Genomic DNA, 24,763 nt, shown 5'->3' on the forward strand with positions numbered 1-24,763 from the left:
GTCTATCCAAGAAGGTTCTGATTGAGTTAGTTGCAGGACCACAGATGGTTCCTTTACCCAACCCTGAATGAGAGACCGGTTGTCGGCCCCTGGTTTTGTGCTTGCTAGCTTGGACAGGAGGTCTGCCCGTGTGTTCCTTTCTCTCGGAACGTGTTGGATCGTGACCTCCTCAAATTGTTTGCTCAACTCTTTGACCTTCTCTAGATACTTATGTAACAGTGAATCTCTGGCTTGGTAGGTCCCATTGACCTGAGAGGTAATGACCTGCGAGTCACTACACACCTCTAGCCTTGTGGCTCCGACCTCCCTGGCCAGGATTAAGCTGCCTAGAAGGGCCTCGTACTCCGCTTAATTGTTTGACACCGGGAACTCGAACTTGATCGACTATTTATATATGACATCGGCTGGGCTTTCCAAGATGATTCTGGCACCTCCAAACGTTTGGTTGGAGGCCCCGTCTACGTGGAGCTTCCACTGTATGTTAGTTGCCTCGGTTGGGTCTCCCGTTACTTCTACCAAGAAATCGGCCATGGCCTGCACCTTAATCGCATGCCTGGGTTCATAGTGCAAGTCATACTAGGAGAGCTTGATAGCCCAAGTCATCATTCTTCCCGCCAAGTCGGGTTTCTGGAGTACCTGGCAGATTCCCTGGTCTGTCCTCACGACCACTTGATGACCCTGGAAGTATTGTTGTAATCTACAGGAAGAGGTCAGGAGTGCAAGTGCTAACTTCTCTAATTTGATGTATCTCAATTCTGCTCCTTCTAGCACTTTGCTCACAAAGTTGATTGGTTGTTGAATCTTCCCTTCTTCTTGCACTAAAACCGCCGCCATTGCTTCATCCGTTATGGCCAAGTACAGGTATAGTGGTTCTCCGACCTTAGGCTTCCCAAGAACAGGTGGTGTTGCAAGAATCTCTTTGAAATGCTCGAATGCTTCTTCGCACACCGGGGTCCATTCAAATGCTATCCCTTTTTTCATCAGGTTAAAGAATGGTAGTGCCCTAGCAGCCGACGCCCCGAGGAATCGTGATAGCGCGGTGAGCCCCCCTGTCAACCTTTGAACGTCTTTGATGCACACCGGGCTCTTCATCTGGTGTACTGCCTCACACTTTTTCGGGTTGGCCTCTACCCCTCTCTGGGTTATCATGAACCCCAAGAATTTCACCGCTTCCATGGTGAAGGCACATTTAAGTGGGTTGAGCCCCATGCCGTGTTGTCCGAGGCAGGCAAATACATTTTCCAAATCACCTATGAGATTATCAGGTCGGGTGGTATTTACTAAGATATCATCTACGTAAACTTCCATTGTTTTACCTATAAGGTCGCTGAATATCTTATTCATCAACCTTTGGTAGGTGGCCCCTGCATCCTTTAGCCCGAATCGCATTACCTTGTAGCAGTATGTTCCTCCTGGCGTTATGAACGCCGTCTTCTCCTCGTCAGGCCGGTGCATCGGTATCTGATTGTAGCCAGAATAAGCATCCGTGAAGCTCAGATACCGATATCCCGCCGCCGCGTCGACGAGCGCATCTATGTTGGGGAGGGGCTAGGAGTCTTTGGGACATGCTTTGTTAAGATCGGAGTAATCTACGCACATCCTCCATTTCCCATTGTGCTTTCTAACCAGAACTACATTCGACAGCCAAGTCGAGTAGTCGAGTTCCCGGATAAATCCCGCTTTGAGAAGGCTGGCTGTCTGCCTGGCCACCTCCTCTGCCCTTTCTTGTGACATTTTCCTTCTCCTCTGAGTGACCGCCTTGGCCCCCGCTCTGACGGCCAAACGATGCGACATGAGCTGCGGGTCTATCCCTGGCTTGTCGGATGGCATCCAGGCAAATAGGTCGCCGTTAGCCCTAATCATTTCCATTAAAGGTTCCTTCAGGTCATGTGGGAGATTCCTGTTCACAAAAGTGAACTTTTCCTCTGTGTCGCTAACCCTGAATCTTTCTAAGTTCCCTTCCGGTTCGAGTCTAGGTTTGTCGTCGACTCTAGCGTCCAAGTCAGCGAGGAATACTCCCGATGCTTCTTTGGATTTCTTCCTTAAGGAGAGACTAGCATTGTCGTAAGTGACTGCCATTTCCAAGTCTCCCTTTATGGATCCAACGGATCTGTCATCAGCGATGAACTTCATTACCAACATCTTTGGACTGATCACTGCCCCGAGATCGTTAAAAGTCTTTCTTCCTAGGATGACGTTGTAGGTCGTGGAGTCTCGCAGAACCACGAACTCAGCCATTACCGATCATCTTCCCTGTCCTAGTCCTACGGATATCGGTAGGGAGATTGTCCCATCGGGATTGATGAAGTGGTCTCCCAAGCCTACGACAACATGCTGGTGAGTCCTTAAGTCAGCATCCCGGAGACCCAAGGCATCAAACACGTTACGGAACATGATATTCGAGTCAGCTCCGGTGTATACGAGGATCTGCTTGATGAGGCCGGTCCCCACTCTGGCTGTGATGACCATGGGAGGGTTTTCTGACACCTCGTCAAACCATTGGTCCTCCGTACCAAACGAGATAGGCAAAACCCTCTTGGAGCTTTGCGCAGGAGACGAGGAGGCCGCCAGGACTTTGACGTCCTTCTTGTGTGCCAACCTCGACCTTGGAGCCGCGTCTCTTGCTGCTACCACGTTCACTATGGTAAGGCCGTGCTCGTTGTCCTCTGGCTCATGACATAGCTTCACTGCACGAGTCTTGTCCGCTCCCTCGCGGTCGCGAACTCGTCTCCTCGGCCCCCTGATGAGGTGGAAGAATTCAGCCAGCTTTTCGTCCTGGATCGCTTGTTCTAGCGCGTCCTTCAGGTCGAAACAGTCCTGTGTCTTGTGTCCGTAGCCCTTATAATAATCATAACAGAGGCTCTTATTCCCCCCAGTTCTGTCCTTGAGAGGTCAGGGCTTCGATAGAATTCCTCTCTAACGGTGAGGTGGGTGTAGTTGGTGAATTTTCCGACTCGGGAAAACGGCCTGGATGTCTTGCTCGGCCCGCCATCTCTCGCGTGCTCCTTCGGCCTTTTCTCGCCACTGTGCTGTCGAGGCTGATTGTAGGCGGACTACCGTTTGTTGGCTGCCACGACTTGACTGACTCTTTATCGTTGATATATTCCCTAGCCACGCTTTTAATCTCTTGCATCGTCCATACTGGCTTCGTGGTGAGGTGCTTCCTGAAATCCTTATTCAGGAGTCCATTCGTCAAACACAGACTGGCCACCGAATCAGTTAGCCCGTCGATCTCCAAACATTCATCGTTGAACCGGTCCAAGTATTTGCTAGTCGGCTCGCCGGGCCTTTGTGTCACCCCGAGTAAGTTGATCGGGTGTTTCACCTTCGCAATTCGGGTAGTGAATTGTGCCAAGAAAGCGCGGCTTATGTCTAAAAACCTGGCAACGGAGCCATGTCGGAGGCTGTTAAACCACCGTATTGCAGGTCCCACCAGAGTGACCGGAAAGGCGTGACACCTTACTTCGTCGCCTACTCCCTCCAAGTTCATTCTGGCCTCGAAGGCCGTAAGATGCTCCTCGGGGTCTTGGGTTCCGTCGTACCTCATGTTCGTCGGCTTATCAAAGTGCTTTGGTAGCCGAACCTCGAGGATGGAATGATAAAACGGGGTTGCGCCCATTATCACGGGTCGCCGCGTTCTCCTCGGCCTTTCTCCGCCGTCTTCCCGGTCGCGCCCTGTGGCGCGTCTCCTTTCAAGCCAGGTATATATCACGGGATCACGACGTCTTCTTGGGCATTCCTGTTCCTTCCAGATGCTTTCAGATTCAGATCATGGGCTAGGCGTGCGCCGGGAGTGACTTCTCTGACGAGTTCTTCCCCGTGTCACGGGAGAACGGGAGTAGCTTAGTTCGGGAGTTCGTTGACGATGTTCCTGATCTGCCAGCTGGCGCTCCAGGTTCTGTATCCTGTGACGCAATTCCTACATTATTCTGGCGCTATTGCTACCTGTCCCCACAAAGGGGCGTCTCTCTTGAGATCGTGAAGACGGCTCGGGTCGTCGTGGAGGGGACCTCGTGCGCTCCCGGGAGGAAGCCACGGAGGCTTCCCCTCTGGGCTCAGCCCTGCGGCCTGCTTCTCCAGGACCTTGTACGACATCCATTTAGGTGGTCCCCACAGATGGCACCAATGTTCGGTTGCTCGGGTACCGGAAGGTTCGGGGAGGTCCTTCGGTTAATAAGGTGGGGTATCGCATGGTTCCAGGTTGTAGGGTTGGAGCTGGAGCAACCGACGTCTCGAGGTCTTGGTGTGGAGAGAGGGGTACCATCTGCAAAGACACTCCGACGCTCTAGTCAGTCAAGTGTGCAAGCGAAAAGTGGCTAAGGTGATATGTGTGACGTACCTTGGGGGAGGGGTAGGACCCTCCCCTTATATACCTTGTCAGAAAAGTGGGCCCCAAAGGAGAAGGCCTCCTTCCAGGAAGTTTCCTTCTCCCCAACTTTTATGCAGTTGGCAAGGAGGGTGCGTGGCCGGGTCGCCAGACGGGCAGGTACAGTGACTCACCCAACCAGGTCGGTAGGTCTTCGGGTCGGGTCTGTCTACACACCTAACTGGGCTGGGCCGTAACAGATCCTATTTTGTTTCTTGCTTGAGGAATGATGAAATGCTCTTGAGTTTTAGAAGGAAGGATTGTATGAGTAAGGATGTATACACGTTTGGAGAGAGTGGAGCGATAAGGTTGAATTTAATTCTCTTTTTTCTCTTTTCCAAGAGAGAGAGAATTTGGTCATGGTGAGGAGAAGAGCATAAAGATTTTATGTCTAAATGATGTGGTTTGGATGATTTCCCTCATGGTTATCCTAGGTGAATTCACCACATGGTGAATTAGCACGTGGTGGGTATTGTTTTATAAGAAGGGGTGAATGTGACAAAGAGAACTTGCGGCTGAGGTTGCTTCTTAAAAGATAATTATTAAAGTGGTAATTATTTAGCCACTTATTTTTACCATATTAAATAAAAATGGATAATTATACAGGTATGAGCAATGTTAGTATCATATATTATCTCAACTCTAAAATATTTCTAGAATATTTTGGTGAGGATAAATAGGTCAAAAAATAATCATAATAATTTATTACCGATTAAATTTGATCTCAGTAATTAGTAGTTATTAATTACTAGTATTTATTACTATTCTTGCATTTATTACTACTATTATTCATTTATTCATTAATTAATTTTTTTGTTTAATTTGGACCCGCTTCCTTAAAATAAAGTGAACCGTGACTCTCGAGTTTTGCAAATTTTAGTTGCGAAATACTCAAAAATCGTTTTACTGCAAAGCCAAGTTCTTACATATAATCCACTATAAACAAATTAGTATTATCATAACATGACCCATATTCCCCTTCAATCATGAATTTTCGAAATTATAGGTTAAAACTTATTTTACTTTAATTAAAACATAAATTTAACTTGAGAGATAAACTTGATTTACCCTTGATAAATAAAAGTTAAAGTTCTACAACTAAACCTTGCTTGTTGGACTTCTCCTTGTCATGTCATCCTCATTACATGCATGATTGCTTCTTTTATGAGCTTGCGTTTGAATTTGGTGCATGAATCTTCATGTAACATTTTATTTTTACCTACGGTAAAATGATAAAAATGTTTTATATCGAATATTTGTCACAACTTTACATCTATTAAAATTATTCATCAAACTAGATGTTATATCATGGAATATATGGCATGCATTCATTTTTCCATTTCTATATAGTCAATGAATAGATTAGGTTAAAACCATGCAAAAGATATAGATTTATTACTTTTTAAAACAATAGTTATAACAAGAATCATAAGCACATGTTTGACATTCACCAAAACACATAGGCATGCATATCATGCAAGATAATAAACATGCATTCAACTAGAATAAAATTACTAACAAATCTGACGGTAATTAATGATGTGAATTCTATTTAAATTGGTGCACTCGTTACCGTCATATTTTTTTGTTAGTATTATTTCCCTAAATTTGAATTCAAAGCCCTCCCACATCATTTTTGCACCACCCTCTCTATTCTATTCCCTCTTCTCTCACCACCAGTCATCATTGTCACTGATGAGAAGCTATATTGCGACCTCCTCTTTGAAGCATCGTTGCTACCACTATCCTCTTCTCTGTCGTCGATGTTGTTGTTATAGGAGCCACCGTCATCCTCTTCTTCCTTATCTATGTGTGACGTCACCGTTGCCACCACCGAGCTTGGCTACTGCTGCTGCACTTGTCGTGCGTGATTCTCCCCTCCCCCTCCCATTCTAAGGTTTGTCCTTGTCTCCTTTTGTTCGAAGTACACAGGGGTTCGACCACGTTCATGAAGACAAGAGCCAAAATGGTATAACTTCTTTTAATATGCTAAGCTAGTTGTATATTTTTTTAATGAGTAAAATTTCAACCCGGCCCCTAATTATTTCACAAACTCTCATTTTACCTCTCATCGATTAGAAAATAACATTGCATCTTCTTATTAACTCCGCCAGATATTCTACCGCCTCTATTAATGTCTCCATCAAGAGCTGAATTTTACTTACGTGTACTGTTAATTCAATATGTGTTAAGCAACCATTTAAAGGGATAAATCGTCTTCTAATGAGTTAGCAAAATGCTGTCATTTTGCGCATCTCTATTATTTCTCAGACGCAGGCTTGGCAACGGCATTGGCGTCATTGAAGCATGGAAACTTGTCTCTTAACAAATCTCCCTCGGTAAGTATACCGAATTGTCGTCAAGTAAAAACTCACAATAGAGTGAGGTCGAATCCCATAGGGATTGATTGGTCAAGCAACCTTAATTGGAGGAGTGTTCTAGTTGAGCTAAGCAGAATTTGGTTTGAGAGTCGCAGGAAATTAAATGGCGGGAAAGTAAATAGCAGAAAATGTAAATGCTGGAAATAAAGAGCTGAAAATAAATGACGGAAAATAAATTGCAGAATATTAAATGGGAATGGGGAAGATGATCATAAAAGTAATTGGTAGAAATTAAAGAGAATGGGTAAGATCAGAAATGGGGAGTTCATTGGGCTTAGGAGATGTTGCATCCTCCGGATCAAGTTCATTTTCATCTCTTCCTCAATCAATGCATTCATTGATCTCCTTGGCAATCTTAAGTGATTGAATTCCAATTCCTTGGTAATTCAATCTCTCAAATCTTGATCAATATCCAATTCCTTGGTCTAATTGCTCATGAGAAGAGATGAGGTATGGTCACTGATTATACCACATGTATTTCCAAATCAAAGTGTTGGTAGGATTATATGTCACTATATCCATCCAAACCCCAATTTGGTCCAACATGAGAAAGCATTTCTAGCATGATCTCTTCATTCCTCTTCCAAGGTTCCGAAAAGATCCAAGTATGAATAGCTTCTTTTCCAAGATAACTACTCAATAGGATGAAGATTGGAAGCTTTCTAGTAAAATCAAGAGAAAAGAAAGAAGAAGAATAATGAAAACTATTATTGATCCATCAAATTACAACAGAGCTCCCTAACCCAATGAAAGGGGTTTAGTTGTTCATAGCTCCGGGAATGGAAAACAAAGATGTAGAATGCATTCTAAAAAGTTAAACTAGAAGTTGCAGAGAAAGTAAAAAATATAGAGAGTAATTCTAATAATGCCAAAAAGCTCCCTTCTAGTCCAAAGTTCTCCCTATTTATACTATTCTTCTGATCTTCTAGTTGCTTCTTCAAGTATTGGATATGGGCCTTTGAATCTTGAGTTGAAGCAGTTATCTTCTTCAGTGGGCTCAGCTTTACTTGCAGAGAAAGTGTGCAGTAGGTATGGACTTTAGCTTGGGGCGTTAGTGGTGTTAACGTTAAGTGAAACTGTGGGGTCGAGAACGTTAGTGACAATCACCTTTTTCACTAACGTTCCTAACCCAAAATTGGTCCACGTTAACTTCAACGTTAGTGGCACTAACGTGACCACTAACGTTGCTTCTTGGCCATTTGCAAACGTTACTGGGGTTTACCTTTTCCAATAACGTTGAGAGTACCCGTTTCTCCCTACGTTAGAGTTCACGTTAGTATAGTTAACGTGGCCTTTAACGTAGGCTTGCCAAATCTTTGAGAGCGTTAGTGACACTTACCTTTGTCACTAACGCTTCAAAACGCCCCTACTTCCCACGTTAGATTTCACGTTAACTAGGTTAACGTGACTTCTAACGTGGTATGATAGCCATCTCCAACGTTAGTGACAAAGGTGAGTGTCACTAACATTGGCTCATCATCCCTCTTCTCCACGTTAGCTTCCACGTTAATGTAATTAACGTGGCAACTAACGTGGCTCATAGTAGCTTAATCCAACGTTAGTGACAAAGGTGAGTGCCACTAACGTTGGTGATTCCTTGCTCCCTCCATGTTAGAGTTCACGTTAACTAGGTTAACGTGACTCTTAACGTGGCAAATATGAGCTTAGTCCAACGTTAGTGACAAAGGTGAGTGTCACTAACGTTGGCATTATCTTCCTCATCCACGTTAGAGTTCACGTTAACTGAGTTAACGTGACTCTTAAAGTGGCCAGCTGCCACTTTGGAACGTTAGTGGCACTTACTTTTACCACTAACGTTGGAGTTCTACTTCTCTTCCACGTTAGCTTCCACATTAACATAGTTAACGTGGCAACTAACGTGGGCTATGATTGATGCGCATAAACGTGTTATGCTACGATTTAGGAAATTGCACGATCGGCAAAATTCCTTCCGGCAAGTGCACCGGTTATCGTCGTCAAGTAAAAACTCACAATAGAGTGAGGTCGAATCCCACAAGGATTGGTTGAGTGAGCAATTCGGATTAGAAGTGTGTTCTAGTTGAGCGGAATCAAGATTTGAGATGAGAATTGCGGAATGTAAAATTGGCGGGAAAAGTAAATGACAAGAAAATTAAATGGCTGAATCTTAAATTGCATGAATTAAAGAGCAGAATGTAAATTGCTGAAATTAAAAGGGAATGGGGATGATTGCAAGAATTGAATTGCAGAATGTAAAGAGAAAGTGGAAATCAGAAATGGGGAATTCATTGGGTTTAGGAGATATTGAAATCTCCGAATCAAAACATGTAAATCTCTTCCTCAACCAATGCATTCATTGAATTTTGCTTGGCAATCTTATATGATTGGATCCCAATTCCTTGGCTCACCAATGCTCTCTAAAAACAAACAAATTCCCAATCCCTTGGTTTAAATGTTCATAAGAAGAGATGATGCTTGATCACTGATTATACCACACAATTTCATGAACCACAATTTGGTAGGATTACATGTCACAATATCCATCCAAACCCCAATCCAATCCACTGTGAGAAAGCTTCTCTAGCATGAATCCTCCATTCCTTTCCCAAGGCTCCGAAGGATTCCAAGTATGAGTAGTCTCTTTCCCAAGACAACTACTCAATGGAATTAGATCGAGAAGCTTTCTAACAAAATTCAAGAGAAAAGATTGAAGAAGAAGATAAACTATTATTGATTCATTGAATTACAATAGAGCTCCCTAACCCAATGAAAGGGGGTTTAGTGAATCATAGCTCTGAATTCAATTACAAAGAAAAAGAAACTAGCTAAAAGTGAAAGTAAAAGTCCCCCCTCTAACTTAACTTCTATCCTATTTATACACTTTCTATATTGAGCTTCAGTTGTGCTTCTTGGGCTTTGAGGCCTCTCCTTGCTTTCCTTTTGTCTTGGGTTTATGATCCATAATCTTGATGAGGTTGTTGATCCAAATCCTGTAACATTTATTGAGCCAACTTAGTGATAATCAAATAATGGCACATGACTCAATAAATGAGATTTCAAACTCATCAATCCCTCAGGCCCAATCCCATAAACCATGATATTCAATTGGGTTTCATACCAAAGTAAGTTTAAGTTAATAATTGTGCTCAAAGACTAACTTAAATCACAATATTTTTGGCCCAGAAACCTTTTTTCAAGAGTGGCGTTTAAGTTGTAGTTTAAGCTTAAACTGCAACTTAAACGCCAGACACTTCCAGTGATGCCATTTGTAGAAGCACGTTTAAGCTTCAGTTAAGGTTAAACTGAAGCTTAAACGTGGAAATGGAAGAAGGTAGCCCTGGAGAGTCATGTAGTCGAACACGTTTAAGCTTCAGTTTAAGGTTAAACTGAAGCTTAAACGTGGAGATAGGAAGGGCAGCCCTGGAGGTCGAACACGTTTAACCTCCAGTTTGAGGTCAAACTGGAGGTTAAACGTGGAAAAGGGTGGAGGCATACTGGAGGTCGAACACGTTTAACCTCCAGTTTGAGGTCAAACTGGAGGTTAAACGTGGAAGCTTGGAATGGTGGCCCTGGAGGTGTCGAACACGTTTAACCTCCAGTTTGGGGTCAAACTGGAGGTTAAACGTGGAGATGGAGAGAGCAACCCTGGAGTGAAAAAACTATCGAACACGTTTAAGCTCCAGTTTGAGTCAAACTGGAGCTTAAACGTGGAATGGCCCCTGGTACTCTTCCTGGTTCTGGCGTTTAACCTCCAGTTTGAGGTCAAACTGGAGGTTAAACGTGGAACTCCTCCCTGGGTGGCATACTCATTCTGGCGTTTAACCTCCAGCTTGAGGTCAAACTGGAGGTTAAACGTGGAATGCTCCTTAAGTGAGGCTTTTCATTCTGGCGTTTAACCTCCAGTTTGAGGTCAAACTGGAGGTTAAACTTCAATCCCAGCATTTCTTATCCTTCATGATTTTGGCGTTTAAGCTCCAGTTTAGGCTTAAACTGGAACTTAAACTCCACATGTGATATTCAAGCTTCCTTTATTGATTTTGTTGCTTCCTTGCTTAGCCTCTTCTTCCCTGAAATCATCCAAACAATTGCATCAAAGTCTTGCAAAATTTCATGAGAAATCTTTCATTCATAGCATTTAAGTAATATAACTAAAACTCATGGAATTTGCATCGAAATCATATTGTTTGGATGGTTCATTACTTTGTTCTTCATTTAACCATTTTTGGTTACTTTAAGCTCAAGAAAATGCATAAAACAACTAAAACTAACAGAAAAATGCTAGTGAAACTAGCCTATGATGCCTTGGCATCACAACACCAAACTTAATACTTGCTTGTCCCTAAGCAAGTCCTGAGTTATTTGAGAAGAAAGTATGAACAGAAAGTAATTACATTGGCTATATTAGCAAGCATTTGAAGTTCATCAGAAGGGTTCTATGCAGAAAGTTGCAGCATCACTTTTTCATACTTATCAGGTAGGATTATCACTTTTTCATTGCATCCATCAAAAATTGCTATGGCCTCCTGTTATTCTTATGTCTTTGGCACTTTTCTTTTGTTTTTCTTTTCTTTTTCTTAGAGCTTCTTTTGCTCCTTGTTTACTTAGTGTCATGTGTTGCACAAGCCTTTGGCCTTTTCTTTTTCTTATCAGTGCACTACACATATCCACTTTAGGCATTTTAGTTCACATTCCTTCTTGAGACATTGGTGCCCAGCACCTCTTTGTGTGACTAAATGTTTTGTATTGAGGTTGCTCTTGATAATGGACTTTTGGTTGATAATCCCGGGTTAGTTAACCCAAGTTACCAAGTGTTGAAACACTCCTCAGAACCTAGTCATCCAAGCATATCCTTAATACATAAACACCACAGGCATTTGTCTCAGAAGTTCAAACCATTGGTGCCTAGCTTATTTTCTCAATTTTTTTGCTTTTTGGTTGCCTTTTTCCGTGGCTTTTTCTTTTCCTTTTTCTTTCTTTTTCATGGCCAAAGACATTTATTCATCAAGATCCATAGACAATTTTTACTTCTACATAAAAAATGATAATTCTACACTCTAATTTTAGTGATGTGACTAAACAATCAAGCATGCATACCACCACTTAATTCTACTTGATTTGTCACTAATTTAGCCAAGTTACTTTTGTTCAAGCTTTTCTTTTATTTTTGGAAACAGAACAAGCATGGCAGGCACTTGTTTAAGAAGGTGAAGTTATATCCAAACATCTAGGCATTCACTTTATTCAAAGCACTTAACAAACACACATACTAAAAAAACGACTCATAAAAAAAAAAGACTCCACCTAACACTTAAATGACTTATGATGAAAACACGTTCATAAAGACAATTCACCAATTATCATTTGATTATTAAGGAACGAGACCACCTCTTATTTATTGCTTGGTTCTTCTTAATTCTTGGGATCCTGCTTCTTCTTGCTTCCTGCCTCTTTTTGACCACTTGTGCTTCCTTTGTCTTTTCTTATGAGCTTTTTCCAGAATCCAGCCTTTTTCATCGTTTCTTCCACTCCTTTTTCAAGGATCATTGCCTTGTTTATTTCTCCTTCTTTCCTCCCTTTGAAATACTCATCATAAGCTGGGAATGCTGGGTCCATCTTGTGTAGATGTTCCCCTATGTAGTTAAGCTTGATTTGCGAACTGATGTTGTAGTCAGCTTGGACTGAGTATCTTGCATTCTGTAAAGTAGTGGCTTCCTTGATTGCCAAGACATTGGCATCTTGGTGTTGGCATATGTGGCTGAAGGATTCCTGTAAGTGTAGATTTTGTTCCCTTTGCAGATCAAAGAATCTTGATTCAAAGTTCCTTTGCATATCCATCATTTTTAGATGAAAGTCTTCTTGTCTTTCCTGAGACCTCATGTATTGTTGAGACATTCCTTCCATGATTTCCTGCATTCTGCTCATATCCATGGGGTCTCTGGGAATTTGTTGTCTTCTTTCAGGAGTTGCTTGCTCTTCTTGCTCTTCTTCTCTGTCTTCTCCTTCCTGTCTTTCTTGTTCTGCTTCTTGCTCGGCTTCCACTTGTTGCCCTTCTTCATTTCTTCTTCTTGTATGTCTTGGAGGAGTTGGGCCAAGAGTCATTCTGTGTGCAGTTATGGCCAGCCCAGGATATAGCCAATTAGGTCTTTCATCCTCAAGTGGTACTTGGGCATCGATGCATAGTCTAATGATGGTGCTAGGGAAATGAAGCCAGGATTCAGGGTCACTTTTCTCACTAAACTCTTGTATCTGTTCAGCAATGAGTTTATGAACTTTGATCTCTCCTCCAACCATAATGCAATGTAGCAAGATGGCTCTTTTAGGGACTATTTCTGAAGAGTTTGCCGTGGGTAGGATGGATCTCCTAACTATTGCATACCACCCTTTAGCTTCAGGTGTTAGGTCTCCTCTTCTCAAGACTCTTGGAGCCCCTCTTGTTTTTCTCACCCATTCAGCTCTGATGGCACAAAGGTCTTCAGCAATAGTTGTATAGTCAGGTTCTCCTCTCATCCTTTCTTCATAACTTGCTTGGCTGAAATGTATGTTTTTCAGGCCAAGAGTTTTCATGATTGCTTTGGGACTGAAGTCAACTTCCACCCCTCTCACATAGCTTTTGTATGTGGGGTTCTTGGTTTGATCCTCCCTTACTGCATTTGCATAAAACTCCTTCACCAAGTTGATGTTGATTCTAGTGATTGGCTTAGTTAGGAGCTCCCACTTCCTCTTTTTGATCTTTTCCCAAACACCTGGGAACTCATCCTTTTCAAGTTCAAAGGGGACCTCAGCTAGTACCGTTTTAGGTCTCATCCATTCGGCTTGAATCTCATGGAACACTGATCTGTATCTCCATGCATCGAATCCCCTGTTTTCCTCCATTGGCTGCTTGTCTTTTCTTCTTTTGTGGCTAGATGAAGCTGCCATTTTGGTAAGTGACAACTAAAGTTGACAAGGTGAAGCAAGAAGTGTTGTTGGAGGTGTGGTGAGATTGTTTTCGGCAAGAGATGGTTATGCTATGATGAAGGAAAAAGTGTATGAAGGAGGATTGATGGTGTGGGACTCGTTCCCCAAGTGGTTCTTTATAGTGCCCATGAGTGAAAAATGAACGGCTAGGGTGGGTTGTGAAGGGTGGCTTGATGGTAAATATATGAATTGTAGATAAGGACGATTGGCTTTTCATTTTCTTGGAAGTATTCTGGATGCATTAGGTTGTACATGTAGCTTTCTTTTCTTGCAGAACTTCCTTTTCCCATGTGTTAGTTTCAAAGATTTATGAATTTTCTTTTTGACCAAGCACGTACCTCCCTTTGTCTTTTCCTCCATTTTTGTCTTTTCTTTTGTACCTGCACAAACAAACAAATTTGCTATCATTTTTCGGTCCATGTGAATTATGAATAGTATTTGCACATGTAAATCAATGCTTGTCTTTATGAGCTTATAGCCGTGACTTCTACATGTATGCACACTTATTATTTGGACACCAAACTTAGTTTTTGGTTAAGTCTCCTGATGACATGAAATCCATATTGGTTGTCCTTAATGAGTGTGCATATTTCTAATAAATCATAGTCACCTTGGCTCTTTGATTCTAAACAAAGTGACTACCCTAAGTAATTGAAACTAAAGCATTAAAACATGTGAATGGTATACTTGTCATGAATTTTGAAATCCAGAGGAACTTCTTGCTTTTCATAAACTGTGTTCAAAAAGAACACCAAACTTAATGTTTGGTTGTGCACCTTGAATGAAAGATGGAATTCAATTTGAGTAAGATTTGGGAGTGCCATCAGGCACACCAAACTTAGAGACCAATTGTAATTTACATGCACGGTTTAGTGCACTTAATCAATAGTTGTCCTGAGGATTCAAGTTCATGCATAAGAAACCATGCTTTATTAGATGTAAAGCAAAGCACTAAAGATTAAGGATACTAAAAAAAAGATTAAGGATACTAAAAAACATGGGTTGCCTCCCATGAAGCGCTTCTTTAACGTCACTAGCTTGATGGTTGTCCCTTGTTAGGGTGGATTGTAGTGCTTGACGTCCTCTCCTCTCACTATGAAAACGTCCCCTCTTGATTCATTCATGACCTCTAAATGTTCCATAGAAAGAACTTTCTTGATTGTGAACACTTGAGGGAGCTGGGAAGGAATGGTCTTGAGGCCAGGTGGGATTGGCAGATAATGACTTGAGATCACTTTATCTCTCGGAGAAAAACCTTCAGTGGGAATTTTCTTGTTTCTCCATCCTCTTGGCAATCTCCCTATCACTCTTCCCTTTCTCTTGAGGATTTCTTCATTGACCTTTATGTCAGGAGGATCCTTCTGATCTGTTTCCACTGATTCTTGTGGCTCTAACTCTTGCAACTCTTGTTTGCCTTCCAATGACTGTTTTAGAGTCTCAGCTGCTGGATTACTTTCCTCCAAACACGGATGGCTACTATCATCTTTAGGCTTTTCAGATTCTGGTTCAGGCTTAGATGCAGGTTTGAAGACTTTGAAAATGAGCTGTTCATCATGTATTCTCAGAATTAGTTCTCCTTGTTCTACATCTATGAGCGCTCTAGTAGTGGCTAGAAATGGTCTGCCCAGAATGATAGGGTGTAAATAGCTTTCCTCCATGTCCACAATGACAAAGTCTGTGGGGAAATAATAATCTCCTACTTTCACCAGCACATTTTCAACTACCCCTTCAGCTTGCTTCTGAGTTTTGTCAGCCAGTTGTATGATTACATCAGTGGATCTCACCTCGTTCAGTTGTAGCCTCTTCATAAGAGTTAGAGGCATCACATTTATGCTAGCTCCTAGATCACAGAATCCTCTGTCAATTTTTGTTTCCCCTATGATGCAAGGGATATGAAAACTTCCTGGGTCCATTTTCTTAGAGAGTGTGTCCTTCTTGATGAGAGCACTGCATTCTTTGTTCATTGTTACCGTTTGTCCTCCCTTCAAAACTCTTTTCTTGCTTAACAATTCCTTTAAATACTTGATGTGTGTGGGCATTTGATGAAGAATCTCAAGAAAGGGAATATTGACATGCAGAGAATTAAATGTCTCTAGAAACCTTGAATAGGTTTTCCTTTTTTCACCTCCTCCTAACCTCTCAGAAAATGGTGCTTTTGGTTGGTATACTTCCATCATGCCTTTTTGCAGATCCTTGGCTTGCTCAGTTCCACTTTCCTGCTTAACTTCTTCCACATCTTCTTTCAAGATTTCTGGTTCCTGCTGTGAGGACCTGATTCCTTCTTCTTCTGAGACTTCCTTCAATATGGTGATGGCCTTGCACTCTTCCCATCTTACTCTCTTTTGTTCCCCCTTAGGATTCTTTTCTGTGTCACTAGGGAACACTGCAGTTGATTTGGGTGCCTGTTGAGATAGCTCTCCTACTTGAGATTCCAACCTTTTGAGTTTTTCACCATGGTTTCTTAAGGTAGTTCTCACATCATCCCTGAAGCTCTTCAATTCAATTATGTCTTGGCTCATGGTTGCCATCATTCCTTCCATCCGGTTTAATTGATCTTGAAATTGTTGGTTCGGATTAGGTTGGGTATGTTGATTATTTTGGCCATGATATGATGATTGGGGGTAAGTGTTTTGTGTGGCTTGGTATGATCTTTGGTTGGAGTTTTGGTATGTGGAATTGTTTTGTTGGTTGTGGTTGTAAGGTTTGTGGTTTTGTGGTTGGGTTTGTTGGTTTCCCCACCCAAAGTTTGGGTGATTTCTCCAGCCTGGGTTGTAAGTGTTGGAGTGTGGATCATATGATTGCCTTTGTTGGTTTCCCACATAGTTAACCTCATCCCAATCACCTCCTTCAATGCCTACTTCCTCTTGATCTTGTGTGTGTATTGCAGCCACTTGCTTTGTTTCTAATTGCCTGGTAAGCTCTGCTAGTTGCTTGGCAAACACCTTGTTTTGGGCTAGAATTGTATCAACATGGTTCAGCTCCATGACTCCCTTAGTGTTGTGCCTTTCTGATGCATAGTAGTACTCATTCTCAGCCACTGTCTCGATCACTTCAATGGCTTCTTCCACGGTCTTTTTCTTGTTCAATGAACCTCCTGATGAATGGTCTACAGCCTTCCTTGATTCATAAGAGAGCCCATCATAGAAGATGTGCAATTGCACCCAATCATGGAACATGTTTGGTGGGCATTTCCTTGTCAAGTCCTTGAATCTCTCCCATGCCTCGTAGAGAGTTTCACCATCTTGTTGTCTAAAAGTCTGGACCTCAGATCGAAGCCTATTGACCTTTTGTGGAGGGTAGAAACGTGCCAGAAACTTGCCTTCCACCTCATCCCATGTGGTTAGACTCCCCCTTGGGAATGATTCCAGCCACTTAGCTGCCTTGTCCCTAAGTGAAAATGGGAACAAGAGCAGTTTATAGGCATCTTCCTGGACTCCATTGGACTTCACAGTGTCACAAATTCTCAGGAATTTTGTGAGATGTTGGTTTGGGTCTTCATTAGCACTTCCTCCAAAGGAACAATGATTTTCCACCAATGATATTAGCTGTGGCTTGAGCTCAAAATTGTTGGCCTGAATGGGTGGTTTCTGGATGCTACTACCACAATTCCCAGAGGTTGGGTTTATGTATGAACTAAGAACCCTCCTTGATGAGATATTTTGGTGAGAAACGAATTTCTACCAAAACACCCAAAACTAACCGGCAAGTGTACCGGGTCGTATCAAGTAATAAAAACTCACGGAAGTGAGGTCGATCCCACAGGGATTGAAGGATTGAGCAATTTTAGTTTAGTGGTTGATTTAGTTAAGCAAATCGAGTGTTGGTTGGGTGATTTGTGACTTGCAGAATGTAAATTGCATGAAAGTAAAGAGTGCAGGGAATTAAATTGCTGAAACTTAAAGAACAAGAAATTAAATGGCAGAAACTTAAAGTGCAAGAAATGTAAATTGCGAAATCTTAAAGTGCAAGGAATGTAAATTGCTTGAAATGTAAAGGGGATTGGGATGTGGATTTGCAGAAATTAAACAAAGAAAAACTAAATTGCATCAAACAGAAGAGGAAAAGGGAGTTGGGATTGAACCGGATCTTATAACAGCAAAGTAAATGAACAATGAAAGCATTAAACAGAGAATTGAAATGAGAATTTAGATCTCAGGACCCAGAGACTAGAAAACCAAGTCTAGATCTCAATGCCTTCCTAGATCCCACAAGAACAATAGCAAGGAAATTTTAAATTGCAAAGAAAAGAGATGAAGATCAAGTAACAGAAACAGAAATGCTAATTCAATTAACAGTAAAGGAAACAGAGAGATCCAAGATTGAGATTGAAACAGAATTTCTTCAATTCTCCAATCCAAGATCCAAGACAAAAGTCAAATGAAATTGAAAGCAATGAAAGCAAGAAATTAAAGTTCACTCAAGTTCAAAAGCTCTTCGAAAACTATTATGAAAATTCTAAAAGGAAAGCTCTAAAAGAAAACTCTCCCGAAAAGCTCTCTGAACAAATTGAATTCTATCCTATTTATACACTTTCCAAAATGATCTTCAAGCCTTGAGTTGGGCCTTTGTTCTTGGTGGAATTGGGTTGAAAGAGGCCTTGGTTGATTGCTCTTGAAGATTGAAGAAGAACCGAAGTGAACCAATTGAACCGGAAATGGAGTTAGCCAACGTTGGTCTTCAACGTTAGGGTCAAAGTTAGGGGTCTAACTTTGACCCTAACTTTTCATATCAGCAAACCACATTCTTCTGGTTTAGACGTTGGCGCCAACGTTAGGGGTCTAACTTTGACCCTAACGTTGGCCTTGCTTGGTGTGATTGGTGCCAACGTTAGCCTCCACGTTAGGGGGCTAACGTTGGCGCAAACGTTGCCTACTCCCCCATTGTGATTTAAGTGCCAACGTTAGCCTCCAAGTTAGGGGGCTAACGTTGGCGCAAACGTTGGTAGCCCAGGGAGAAACTCTCAAGTTCCAACGTTAGCCTCCAAGTTAGGGGGCTAACGTTGGAGCTAACGTTGGCTACTTCCAAAGAGTGATTCATATGCCCAACGTTAGCCTCCAAGTTAGGGGGCTAACGTTGGGGCTAACTTCATGCAACCCGGTTCAATTTTCACTTATTCCATTGTCCTCTCTTCACTCCTAGCCATTCCTCTTTGCTTCAACCTTTCTCCAAGCCTTCTTCACCTATCATTGATCAACCAAACTAATCAAAGTTTTGCTCAAAATCATGAGGTATTCAATCTTCCACAATATGCAACAAATATAGTTCAAAACCTCATGAAATGGCATGAATTCACATATGGTTGGTTCAATCAAGAGAAACATGAAAATCTACTCAATTAGCTTGCTTGTAGCTTAAGAAAGTGCATAATTCTAATGAAAACAAAAGAAAAAGACTAGCTAAAATGGGCTAAGATGACTTGTCATCACAACACCAAACTTAAAGCTTGCTTGTCCCCAAGCAAGAAATGAATTTATTAAGAAGAAAGAATGAAATGGAAGAGGAAGTTCATGCTAGCAAAGTGTTATTGATAGTTCATGGGGTTTTATGTGGATATGCAAATGCTCACTTCTTATTGACTCCTAGGCCTAGAAAGTTTCCTTCAAGTTTCAAGTGACATACTGCTATGACCTCTCATTATTCCTTTATCCTTGGCTATTACTTTATTCAAAAGCTTTATTTGAGTGTCATGTGTAGCAAGTTCATTTTCTTTTTATACTTGACACATTATTCACCATAGACACTTGGCTCACATTCCTTCTTAAAACATTGATGCCCAGCACCTCTTTGGGCTACTAAATGCTTTGTAGTTAGGTTGCTCTTGATAGTGGATTTTCAGCTGATGATCCCGGGTTAGTTAACCCAAGTCACCAAGTGTTGAGGCACTCCTAAGAGCTTACTAATCCAAGCAGATCCTAGTACAAAAACATCACAGGCATATATTTCAGAGTTCAAGCTATTGGTGTCCAGCTTTATTTCTTTTTGTTTTTCTTTTGTTTTGCCACCTTTTAGCTTTCTTTGTTCTTTCTTTCTTTTTTTTGTTTTTCTTTCTAACCAAGGAATTCTATTCAATTGAGATTCATAGACAATAGGCCACTCTCTACTTAGAAGGAGATATCTTAGCTCTTTATTCACTAAAGTGAGTTATAATGCAATCACACACACCACCACTTACTTTTATTCCACTTCTAACTAACAGAGACCATTTCACTTCACATTCAAACTGTTCTTTTATTAAATTTAAAGATGCAGGGGACAACACATACTTCTTGTTAAGTGAAAATGAACACACAAGCCAACACATAAAAAACCAGCCTACAAAAACATAATTGATGCATACTACACTAACAGTTTCTGTTAAAATGGGCATATTCATACTTCCAAATTTGAGCAATTCAATACTGATGGAGTTAAATGACAATACAACCTCTTGGTGGCTCCTTCTTCTTTCATCTCAGCTAATGGTGAGTAGTCCTCCCATAAGAGTGATTGATTTTCTGCAGTGTTAATGGAAGTTGCTTGTTTCTCAAGCCCTTATGTGATTTGTTAGTGTGCAAGACTTTCTTGTAGGCGTTTGAACTTACTTTGGTGTGTGAACACCAAACTCAGTCTCTTGCCATGTTTCTTATCCATAACCATATGTGAAAGCTTAAATCTTCGCTAAAGGTAATAAAATTGAAAACTAGAAACAGACAATGCTTAAATGATTTGTCAGATTGCTTGGAGCTGGTAGCTCTTTATATAGAAAGTGAGAATGTGCTTTTAAGTAAGATTTTGGTGGAACACCAAACTTAGAATCCTTCATTCTCCCTTAATATGTTTTGGTGTGAAACACCAAACTTAGCTCCTTGCAATACATACTACTCATTTAACCTTTTTATTGAACTAACTATGAAAGAAAAGTACCTCCGGTTGGGTTGCCTCCCAACAAGCGCTCTTTTATTGTCACTAGCTTGACATCTTTCAATTCTTTTTAAGAGGGCTGTAGGTGTTGAACCTCTTTTTCCTTAACCCATTGTCCTCCTAAGTACAACTTTGCTCTGTGCCCATTCACAGTGAATTGATTCTTTGTTGCCTCATCTAGCAGTTCAATATTCCCATAGGGAAAAATCTTTGTCACCAAGTATGGGCCAGTCCACTTAGACTTCAGTTTGCCAGGGAAGATTTTAAGCCTTGAATTATACAGGAGTACTTGTTGTCCAGGCTTGAATTCCTTCTTTGTGATCTTCTTGTCATGCCACTTCTTAGCTTTCTCCTTGTATATCTTCGCATTTTCATAAGCTTCCAGTCTGAATTCATCCAGTTCATTTAGTTGTAACAACCTTTTTTCTCCTGCAGCTTGGGGGTCAAGGTTGAGGAGTTTAGTGGCCCAAAAAGCTCTATGTTCAAGCTCTACAGGGAGGTGGCAGGATTTGCCATACAATAGCTGAAAGGGTGACTTGCCAATAGGAGTTTTAAAAGCTGTCCTATATGCCCACAGTGCATCCTCTAGCTTTCTAGCCCAATCCTTTCTTGTGATTCCCACTGTTTTCTCTAGGATCTTCTTTAATTCTCTATTTGCAAGTTCAGCTTGGCCGTTAGTCTGAGGGTGGTAGGGTGTGGCTACTTTGTGAATTACTCCATATTTGTGAAGGAGTTTCTCCATTTGTTTGTTGCAAAAGTGACTACCACCATCACTAATAAGACTTTTGGGCACTCCAAACCTAGTGAAGATGTGCTTTTTGAGGAATTGGAGGACGATCTGTGCATCACAGGTGGTTGTGGCTATAGCTTCTACCCATTTTGAGACATATTCCACTGCTACCAGGATGTATCTAAAAGAATAGGAAGGAGGAAAAGGCCCCATGAAATCAATTCCCCACAGATCGAACAATTCTAATTCCAAGATAAAATTTTGAGGCATCTCATTCCTTCTTGTTAATCCTCCTGCTTTCTGGCATTCATTACATTGGTGTACATATCTTCTGGCATCCTTGAAAATAGTTGGCCAATAGAAGCCACTCTGTAGTATTTTTGCGGCTGTTTTTTCTGGGCCAAAGTGTCCACCATAAGCTGAACCATGACAATGCCACAAGATGTCCCTCACTTCACTTTCAGGAATACACCTCCTGATCACTCCATCAGAGCATCTCTTGAATAAGAAGGGTTCATCCCATAAAAATTTCCTTGCTTCTTTAATCAACTTCTTCACTTGTTGCTTAGAGAATTCTTGCGGTATCTTCCTTCCCACTTTGTAATTTGCTATGTCAGCAAACCAAGGTGCTTGATGGATCTGCAGAAGGTGCTCATCTGGGAAGCTTTCATTTATTGGCTGGGATGCTTTTTGATTTGTTTCATGTGGTAGTCTTGACAGATGATCAGCGACCTGGTTTTCAGTGCCCTTCCTATCTCTTATTTCAATGTCAAATTCTTGTAGAAGCAGTATCCACCTGATGAGTCTTGGTTTAGCATCCTGTTTTGACATCAAATACTTAAGTGCAGCATGATCAGTATAAACTACAACCTTCGATCCTATCAGATATGATCTAAACTTATCAAATGCATAAACTACAGCTAGCAACTCTTTTTCTGTTGTAGTGTAATTTCTTTGGGCCTCATTCAACACTTTACTTGCGTAATATATGACATGATGCAAATTCCCCTTCTTTTGCCCAAGTACAGCACCAATTGCAATGTCACTTGCATCACACATGAGTTCAAAAGGTAATCCCCAATCTGGGGGTGTGATTATTGGTGCTGTTGTGAGTTTATTTTTTAAAGTTTCAAATGCATGCTGACAGTTTTCATCAAAAACAAAAGGGTTATCAAGCATTAACAGATTACTTAAAGGTTTGGCTATTTTTGAAAAGTCCTTGATAAACCTTCTGTAAAATCCGGCATGCCCCAAGAAACTTCTAACAGATTTCACATTAATTGGTGGAGGGAGTTTTTCTATAATCTCAACTTTTGCCTTATCAACCTCTATCCCTTTTCTTGAGACTTTATGGCCAAGAACAATTCCTTCGGGTACCATAAAATGGCATTTCTCCCAGTTTAAAACCAAATTAGTTTCTTGGCACCGTTTCAAGACAAGAGTTAAATGGTTTAGGCAAGCATTGAAATTATCACCAAAAACAGAGAAGTCATCCATGAAGACTTCTAAAAATTTTTCGACCATATCAGAAAAAATGGAGAGCATACACCTTTGAAATGTGGCAGGGGCGTTGCAGAGCCCAAAAGGCATCCGCCTATACGCAAAAACTCCAAATGGACATGTGAAGGCAGTTTTCTCTTGGTCCTTGGGGTCTACCACGATTTGATTATACCCAGAATATCCGTCCAAGAAACAGTAATAGGCATGGCCGGCTAACCTTTCCAGCATCTGATCAATGAATGGGAGAGGGAAATGATCCTTCCTGGTGGCATCATTCAATCTTCTATAGTCTATGCACATTCTCCACCCAGTCACTGTTCTAGTAGGGATCAACTCATTCTTCTCATTAGTGATGACTGTCATTCCTCCCTTCTTTGGTACAACTTGAACTGGGCTTACCCATGGGCTGTCAGATATTGGGAATATTATCCCTGCATTCCACAACTTCATTACTTCCTTCTGGACAACTTCCTTCATTGTAGGATTTAGCCTTCTTTGTGGTTGAACCACTGGTTTGGAATTATCTTCCAAGAGGATCTTATGCATACATACTGCAGGGCTGATTCCCTTCAGATCATCAATGGTCCATCCTAAAGCATCTTTGTGAGCTTTGAGTACATCAAGAAGTTCTCCTTCTTCCTTCTTTGACAGGGATGAATTAATGATTACTGGGAGGCTCTCCGATGTGCCAAGGAATGCATATTTGAGATGGGTGGGTAAAGGTTTCAATTCTTGTCTTCGTACATCTTCTTTCTTATCTTGCCTTTCATATTGCTCAGTAAAGGTCTCAGCCACTTGTTCCTCTGTTGTTTCTTGATTTCCTTCTTGCTCTTGAAACTTTTCTTCCAAAGTTTCTTCCACCAAACTATCTATCATATCCACTCTCACATAATCTTCTTGCTCAGGAGCGTTTTGCATTGATTTGAACACATTTATAATCATTTGTTCATTATGGACCCTGAAGGTCATTTCTCCTTTTTCAACATCAATGATGGCCCTTGCTGTGTGTAGAAATGGCCTTCCCAGAATGATTGAGTCGTTTCCTTCTTCTTCGGTATCCAAAATTACAAAATCTGCTGGGAAGATAAACTCCCCAATCTTTACTAACAGATTCTCCACAATTCCATTAGGTGTCTTGATTGATCTGTCAGCCATGACTAGCGACATCCTGGTGGGTTTAAGTTCTTCTATGGCAAGTTTTCTCATCATTGAGAGAGGCATTAAGTTGATGCTGGCACCCAGGTCACAGAGGGCCTTGTTGAGAATTATCTTGCCAATAGTGCATGAGACTACAAAGCTTCCCGGATCCTTAAGTTTTGGTGGAATACCCCGTTGGATTACAGCACTGCATTCCTCTGTGAGTAATATGGTTTCCCTTTCAAGCCAACTTCTTTTCTTGTTGATAAGATCCTTCAGAAACTTGGAATATAGAGGCATTTGCTCAAGTGCTTCGGCCAAGGGAATGTTGATTTCCAGCTTCTTAAAAATCTCAAGGAATTTGTGAAAATGCTTGTCATTAATCTCTTTGTTGAACCTCTGAGGGTATGGCAAGGGAGGAGTGAAGTTATTTCCCTGCCTTTGGTCCTTAGTTGGTCCTTCAATTACTTCCTTTCCCTTTCTTGATTTTTGTGGCTGATCTTCTTTTTCTTGAACTTGATTCTGAGTTGGCTTGCTTGCTGCCTCCTTCTTGTCATTGACTTTCTCTTCTTCAGCTTGTTTCTTGTCACTTTCCTTTGGCTTCTTGGTTGCTTCTTCATTTTTCACCAAGACTTTTCCACTCCTCAATTGTATTGCCTTGCATTCTTCCTTAGGATTTGGGATTGTGTCACTTGGCAGTGAGCTTGAAAATTTCTCAACAGAAATCTGTTTGGAGATTTGCCCAATTTGCCTCTCTAGGCTCTTCATGGAGGCTTCATGGTTCTTGGTTGTCATTTCTTGGTGTTTCCACAT

At 41.4% G+C, this 24,763-nt stretch overlaps 1 protein-coding gene and 1 non-coding gene across 2 annotated transcripts; one reads left to right on the forward strand and one right to left on the reverse strand.

Moving 5' to 3' along the window:
* Positions 1–2,244: 2,244 nt before the first annotated feature.
* LOC140176114 (uncharacterized) lies at positions 2,245–24,763 on the reverse strand. Its single transcript, XM_072205993.1, has 5 exons — positions 22,740–24,763; positions 21,753–22,652; positions 21,003–21,641; positions 3,023–3,689; positions 2,245–2,838 (listed from the first exon to the last, which is right to left on the reverse strand). The coding sequence occupies exons 1-5, from the start codon at positions 24,761–24,763 to the stop codon at positions 2,245–2,247; spliced, it is 4,824 nt and encodes a 1,607-aa protein (XP_072062094.1).
* On the forward strand, positions 16,858–16,961 carry LOC112725818 (small nucleolar RNA R71). The gene has a single exon (XR_003164901.1). It is a non-coding gene; the product is annotated as a small nucleolar RNA R71 (small nucleolar RNA).

Source organism: Arachis hypogaea, chromosome 11, assembly GCF_003086295.3.
Source record: "Arachis hypogaea cultivar Tifrunner chromosome 11, arahy.Tifrunner.gnm2.J5K5, whole genome shotgun sequence".
NCBI classification, from domain to species: Eukaryota; Viridiplantae; Streptophyta; class Magnoliopsida; order Fabales; family Fabaceae; genus Arachis; species Arachis hypogaea.

Bases quoted from the DNA above. Each gene is read 5' to 3' on its own strand.
- LOC140176114 (XM_072205993.1), bottom strand. From the start codon at position 24,763: ATGTGGAAACACCAAGAAATGACAACCAAGAACCATGAAGCCTCCATG. The intron at 22,653-22,739 runs GTGCCAAGAAAC...TAAAGTCTCAAG, and splicing joins TTAACTCTTGTCTTGAAACG to AAAAGGGATAGAGGTTGATA. The intron at 3,690-21,002 runs GTTGTTACAACT...CTGGCTTGAAAG, and splicing joins CAAGCTGCAGGAGAAAAAAG to GAGACGCGCCACAGGGCGCG.